This window comes from Lontra canadensis, unplaced genomic scaffold (assembly GCF_010015895.1).
Source record: "Lontra canadensis isolate GAN:19392208 unplaced genomic scaffold, GSC_riverotter_1.0 scaffold78, whole genome shotgun sequence".
In the NCBI taxonomy this organism is placed as follows: Eukaryota; Metazoa; Chordata; class Mammalia; order Carnivora; family Mustelidae; genus Lontra; species Lontra canadensis.
The window spans coordinates 6,118,513-6,125,092 of NW_022631072.1; the positions used below are offsets into that span (position 1 = coordinate 6,118,513).

The 6,580-nt window shown below is 52.3% G+C and overlaps 1 protein-coding gene across 2 annotated transcripts; it reads right to left on the minus strand.

Moving 5' to 3' along the window:
- Positions 1-206: 206 nt before the first annotated feature.
- LOC116881857 (cytochrome P450 1B1) lies at positions 207-6,354 on the minus strand. Of its 2 annotated transcripts, none has more exons than XM_032881933.1 (3): positions 5,951-6,354; positions 4,516-5,655; positions 207-1,566 (listed from the first exon to the last, which is right to left on the minus strand). In XM_032881933.1, the coding sequence occupies exons 2-3, from the start codon at positions 5,559-5,561 to the stop codon at positions 978-980; spliced, it is 1,635 nt and encodes a 544-aa protein (XP_032737824.1). In that variant the 5' UTR covers positions 5,562-5,655; positions 5,951-6,354; the 3' UTR covers positions 207-977. The 2 variants fall into 2 exon arrangements, with proteins under 2 accessions (XP_032737824.1, XP_032737825.1); XM_032881934.1 differs by having other exon boundaries at positions 4,516-5,750.
- Between the last annotated feature and the right edge of the window lie 226 nt (positions 6,355-6,580).

Consider the following 6,580-nt stretch of genomic DNA (forward strand, 5'->3'; position numbering starts at 1 on the left):
TTTCTTTTGGACAGATGTACATAACTCAAACTTTTCTTAAAATAACTAATACTATTTAATAATCCAATAACTAATACATATTACTTAAGAATAATTATATATGTAAATATATTGAATGGTATTTGGTGAGTTTTTTATTCTACAAGATTTACTGAAATCAGTGCTTTATGATCATATGCCATAAAGCTTAGCTGGGCTGGTAAATCTTTTTTTTTTCTCATCATTGAAATTCTGTATTTTGGCAACAGCAGAGGTATGACTTCGGCTTGGAATTTTTGACGGTTTAACAACTTACACTTCAAAATTCATGATAAATCATCGAAGCCTACTATTGAATCAACCACTATTAATTTCTTTATAAGCAAATGACCTCATGATTTATGCAAAAAAGAGAAAGCACATCGGTAGGCAAAAAGACAAATCCATCCAGAGATACTCCCTAAACTATTTTTTACCAAAGAGGTCAGAAAGGAGTTTCTGGTCTTTACCCTCTTCCCTTGTCACCCTCAATCCCGCATCTTACATTGAAATGATTTGCCTTTGCGTAGTCAACAATATTTTCAGAAATTTTGCTGACTGTGGTTTCCTATGGAGCAGATTTCAGCGCTCAGAACGTCAGTCCTGGATCCCACCCACGAAGGTGTGGTTACTGAACCTGTTCTTCATTAGGTCATTTGTGGGTGCGCATATGTGGGTTTCAACTCCAAAGGATGCTCCCTCAAGATATTATTACCAGCACTCAATATTGTGTAAAAATTCTTTGGACCCTGTAATTCTTTGGCTCCAAAATTCTTCCAGGAGCTCCTTCATAGCCCTGCACTGCTCTGAGCACAGGTGCGTGAAGCCCCTCATCAGCAGGTCCGTTGGTTGATACTCACTTTAGAAGCCAATTGAGAAAGTGGCACAGAGGAGCTAGAAAAGTCTACCCGCCCCCCCACACTTGAGTATTTCCAAAATTTGAGCTCACTTCTGGCTTCTCACTGGCAGCCTTCCTCGGCTTGAAACTTTTGGACAGCCCTATCAAGGAGCGCCATGGACTCTCTGAGAGTGACATTGATTCTAAATGACTTGGGTTTAATGGTCAGACCGTAATTAAAATCCATCGTCGCGGGTTCGTCTGGATTGGCCTTGAAATTGCACTCATGAGCCAGGATGGAAATGAAGAGAAACAGCTGCATCTTGGAAAGCTCTTCCCCAATGCACCGCCGTTTGCCCACTGAAAAAATCATCACGCTGCTGGCCAGGTCCTTGTCGATGAAGCCGTCCTTGTCCAAGAACCGGCCCGGATCAAAGTCCTCTGGGTTAGGCCACTTTGCCGGGTCATGATTCACAGACCACTGGTTAACAAAAACCACCGTATCCTTGGGAATGTGGTAGCCCAAGACGGAGGCGCTGGTGGTGGTGGCATGAGGAATGGTGACAGGCACAAAGCTGGAGAATCGCATGGCTTCGTAAAGAAAGGCCATGACGTAGGGCAGCTTGGGCTGGTCGTCCAGGCAGGGCAGCCGGTCTCTACCCACGACTTGATCCAGTTCGGCCTGGACCCGAGCCTGCACTTCAGGATACCTGTTGGGTTGTTAACACAGAAGGAGAAAGTAAGGGAGGCAAATTAATTCTTTCATCTAGGAAGTGCATGACCGTTTATTTTCATGCCATTTTCTTTATCTGAATCAGTGGCTGAGTTAACACAGCCAGCCCCCTAAAAAGAAAACAATCCCAAACAGTTTCCTACTTTCTCACTAAATTACGGGATGGGTAAACTAATAGTTCTATTTCCTGTAGCAAGCCTCACCTGGCTGATGCTCTTTTCCAATCGTAAGTCGAAAACAGTCTTTAAGTTTTCTAGTCTGAAAAAGCTCCTAACAAAGACAATTTCTCCATGAGGCACAGGAGACAGTGCCAAGGACCCACAAAACTTTCCAGGGGCTCATGAAAATGTTTTCATTTCATTCAAAATCAGGGAACAAAAAAAGGAGCTGTTAGGTCAAAGAAAATGTTTTAATACGTAATTTTAACCTAATTATCTTTATTCCAATGTAGTAATAAAATGTCACTGAGAAATCTATTATGACGTAAGCCGTCTACAGAGGCAAGAGCACCCAGGGTCCACAAAAGTCAAAAAAGCAGCCTCCAAAGCGGATCCTTTTTTCTCTCATTTCCCAAGATAATTCTAGGACATACACTGCTCTCACTTCACACAAATTGGTATCCTGATAAAGCTACACATCTTCTAAACTTAAAAGGAAATTCCCAGTGTTCGATGGTACAAACTATAATGCTTATCACTGTTGGCAATACAAATAGTACTGTCCTTTTGGAGAACAAAATCTGCGTACGAAGCAAGATGCAGAAAGGTAATCCCTCTCCGATTTTTTTTTTAAGATTTTATTTATTTGACAGACAGAGATCACAAGTAGGCAGAGGCAGGCAGAGAGAGGAGGAAGCAGGCTCCCCTCTGAGCAGAGAGCCCTGATGCGGGGCTTGATCCCAGGATGCTGGGATCACGACCTGAGCCACCCAGGCGCCCCCCCACCGATCTTTTTAAACCCAGTAATCCATGCCTAGATATGTATGTGCAGGAAACAATAGATCCAAAAATATGTAACTATAACAATAGCCGAAATTTTAAAAATGCAATCAACAGTGTTAAAAGAAGTGATCATATATAATGGCTATTATGACAAAAATACTAGAGAGCCATCAAAAATCACTAAAATAAAGTTTTAAAAAACAGGGAAATGTCCATTACAGTAAGTGAAAATGCCAGAAGTTTAAAAAAAAAAAAGTAAATTAGTATTGCATCTCTGAAAAAAAGTTAAGCATGTATGGTATGAAATTATGGTTGATTTAAAAAACTGCCTCATGAACATCATACTTCAGGGGTCTGCAAACCTTTTCATGAAAGGCCAGATAGTAAGTATTTAAGGCTTTGCCAATCAAACCCCTGTCACAACTATTCAGCTCTGCCTTGTGCTGTGAAGGCAGCCATAGAGAATACATAAACGAATGGGCATGGTTGTATTTTGCTAAGAAACTTACATACAAAAATGTGCAGTGTAATTTGCTAACCTCCGTCATACTGTCTTTTCACTAAAAAGAAGAAAAACGTATTCATCAGCTATATTGAATTGAAAGTGACTCCAAAATTGTTTTATTTACTTATGCTGCCCAATTCAGTTTCTGATTTAAAAAAGAGAGAGAGAGAGAAGTTTCAAAAGATGATATGCTTATGGAGGGACATAGAAGACCTATCGATCTCCTTTTGGGATGTCTTCTTCCCAATCTGTTATCGACTTCTTTGTATTTGATTTCTGCTCATTGCCCATATGTGTTTCTGGGCTCTTAATACTGAAATGCAATGTTAAAAATACAAAAAATTCAGTTTATAAAAGTACCTGCACCTGATCTGAGGTTGGAAGATTCTAATAAGAAAAGAAACAGTCTTTGCCTTGCAATGTCTGGATTGCCAGCAAATTCAGCATTCCCCCTTATTAGAACCTTCCCCCCCCCGCCGTGGCTCCCTTCTGCGCCAAGAAATGGCACAACCAGGACTTCAGGTATCTCAAGGCAACTACGATGTGCCTTGAGTGAGCCATCTGTCCCGGAGCAGCGGCAGGCTGCTATGTTAAATGTATAATTTATGTTTAAATTTCAGATAAACAATGGTTAATCTTTTAGCAAGAGCATGTCCTGCGTGAATTTTATTTTTTATTTCTAAGTCTGGCAACACCCTTTACCAGCAACCCGTTTGCTTCCTGCGTGTAGAGCTTCCCAGAGCTCTGCGACCGTAATCCAGGTGGGCACTGCCGATCAGTCTGCCCACCGAGCCGGGCCCGGGGACCAGAGAAGTGCGTCCGCAGGCGCCTCCTGGATGCCCCGTTTGCCCTCCCGGACGCCGCTCTGCGCTCAGTACAAGTGACTGCTTCTGCGGTTTTTTAACTCGGTTACTTTAAACACAACTAGCGCGGTGGTTTCATAAACCCAGCACAACCTGCTAGTCTCTGGCCGCCTTCCCAGAGCTTCCGTGCCGGGTAAGCGCTGGCGGGGCTCCCTGTGCCCGGGAACAAAGCCCGGACGCGCGGCTGGCGGGCAGCGCGGGGGCTGGGCGGCCTGTGCTCTGCGCCGGGGACCCGCCGGACCAAGGAGCCTCCGTGTTTATTGAACGTATCCCCCGTTACCCTTTCTTTCGGAACCGCGCCGATTTTGCTTCTGTTGTGCCGAGGAGGCAGAGATCAGGACTGCTCTGAGGACACTTAGAAGATCCTGCCTTTCAGGCAGCTCTCACAATTCTGTCCCCACTTGAAGGGGTAGCGAGCGACAAGATCAAAGCCGCGGTCGGTCCGGGCCCGGCTGGGTAGGGTGCGCGCGCGGTCTCCGAGATCTCAGCTTGGAGAGGTGCGGACCTGACGCGGAACCCCAAACCCTGGGCGTTGGTCGCGCCCTCAGCGTATTCCAGCCCCACTCCGCCCTTTCCAGGCGAGGAAAGGCCCGGCCCACGCCTCCTGGAGGCTTTACCTGGTGAAAAGGATGAGCAGCCACTGCAGAGCCGTGGAGAGCGTGTCCTGGCTGGCGCCGAAGATGTCGGTGACAGTGGCCGGCACGTACTCCAGGTCCAGCCGCGCGCCGCCGCCGTCCGAGCCCTCCGCCGCCGCCTCGGTTCCTGCCGAGAGGATGCAGGCGTCCATCATGTCGCGCGGGGCGGCCCCGGGCTGCAGGCTTTCACGGTGCCTCAGGAACTTGTCGAGGACGAAGTTGCTGAAGTTGCGGTTGACCTGCTGGAACTCGCGGAAGGCGGTGCGCACCGGGTTGGGAAAGCGCCGCAGCCAGGGCAGCACGTCCACCAGGCTGCCCGCGCCCACCGTGCGCCCGAACTCCTCGTTGTGGCTGAGCAGCTCGCGGAACTCGGCGTCGTCATGGCTGTAGCGGCAGCCGAAGCACACGGCGCTCATGACGTTGGCCACGGCTACCACGGTCAGCGGCCGAGGGTCGAGGAAGGCGCCGCCCGCGCTGCCGCGCACCAGCAGCGCCACCAGCTCGCGAGCCTCGCCCAGCACGTGGCCCTCGAGGACTCGCCGGCTGCGCGGCTGGCGCGTGGAGAAGGCCCGCATGGTGCTTTGCGCCGCGCGCCGCTGCACCTTCCAGAGCGGGGAGTACTGGCCGAAAGCCAGGCTGCGGCCGCCGGACACCACACGAAAGGAGGCGAAGCGCGGCCGATCGGCAAAGGCGGCGCCCTGCTGCACCAGCGCCTGGCGGATGGCGCGCTCGCCGTTCAGCACCACCACCCGGCAGTTGCCCAGGCGGATCTGGAAGACGTCGCCGTAGCGCCGCGCCAGGCGCGCGAACGAGAGGTGCGGCGCCGGGCCCATCGCCGCCGCGTTTCCGATCAGCGGCCACGCGAACGGGCCCGGCGGCGCGGACCCCGGCTGTCGCCGCCGCTGCCTCAGCAGCCACTGGCCCACGTGCACCGCGGCCAGCACCGAAAGGAGCAGCAGGAGCGTGGTCTGCTGGGACGACAGCGCGCTCGGCTGCAGGCGAGCATCGGGACCGAGGCTGGTGGCCATGTCGGAGAGAGATGGACGGAGGCGTGACGCTCAGGTGTGCGGAGGAAGGAGCCGGCGCCCTGCGCCCCTACCCCTGGCGTCTGGCTACGCCGCGCTGTTGGGAAGGAGGAGGTGGCGCGTAGGTCAGCTCAGGGCGCGCGCACTGGGCAAGCAGCAGAGGACGCTTCTTCCCGGCCCAAGCCCCTTCCCCTAAGGAGAAGGGAAAGAGCGTGTCTCCATCTCTCTGTGCCCCGAACTCTCCGTCCCCACCTCAACCCCCAGAGGCGTAACGGTCCCAGCAATTAGGGGACAACCCGGAGGGCATCAAGACGGAGGCGCTCCGTTCCCTCTTGGTGCCTACCACCCTGGCCCGACAAGGTCGCGGGAAAGCAGCTCCGCGGAGAACTGACCTGCGAGGTGGCGCGGTTTCCTGCGGCACGGGATGCACGTTTCCGAAACAGGGCTGGGGCCTTTGTGGAGGGCAAGAGGTCTCCAGGAAATCGGAGACCTCGCCGGGACACCTGCTGCTCTGGGAGCTTGAGCACCCACTCAGGAGCCTCTAGGCGTCGTCCGAGCCAGGGGCGCTGGGACTGGGATGCGGACCGAGAAGGGTCCCTCCTTTGCCGATCGCCGCTATACCTGGGGCCTCTGCAAAGCGGGGTTTTCTCACAGAGTGCGGACTGAGACTGGGGGGTCAACCAATGCAGTCAATTCCCATCCCTCAGGACGCCCGCGTGTCTCCGACAGCTGGTGTCGCAGAGGCGTGGCCCGTTTGCGCACAGTCACTCCAGAGCTGAAACGCGCCATCCCGCCCGACTTTTAAGGTCTACATCGGGCGGGTGGACCTGGCGGGGCGGGGCTTGCGGGGGGCGGGGCGCCGGGGAGGTTCCAGCGGCTCAGACCCCTAACCCCGGTCGTTGTGCTCCCGTGGTCACGCAAGGCGGCCGCGATTCTCCCGACGGCCTTGGCACAGTGGCTGTCGGCTTTGCCAGAGCTGCGGTGTGAGCTTCCCGTTTGCCGGAAAACCACTCTTCATCAGT

Bases quoted from the DNA above. Each gene is read 5' to 3' on its own strand.
- LOC116881857 (XM_032881933.1), bottom strand. From the start codon at position 5,561: ATGGCCACCAGCCTCGGTCCCGATGCTCGCCTGCAGCCGAGCGCGCTG. The intron at 1,567-4,515 runs GTAAAGCCTCCA...ACAACCCAACAG, and splicing joins CTGCTCATCCTTTTCACCAG to GTATCCTGAAGTGCAGGCTC.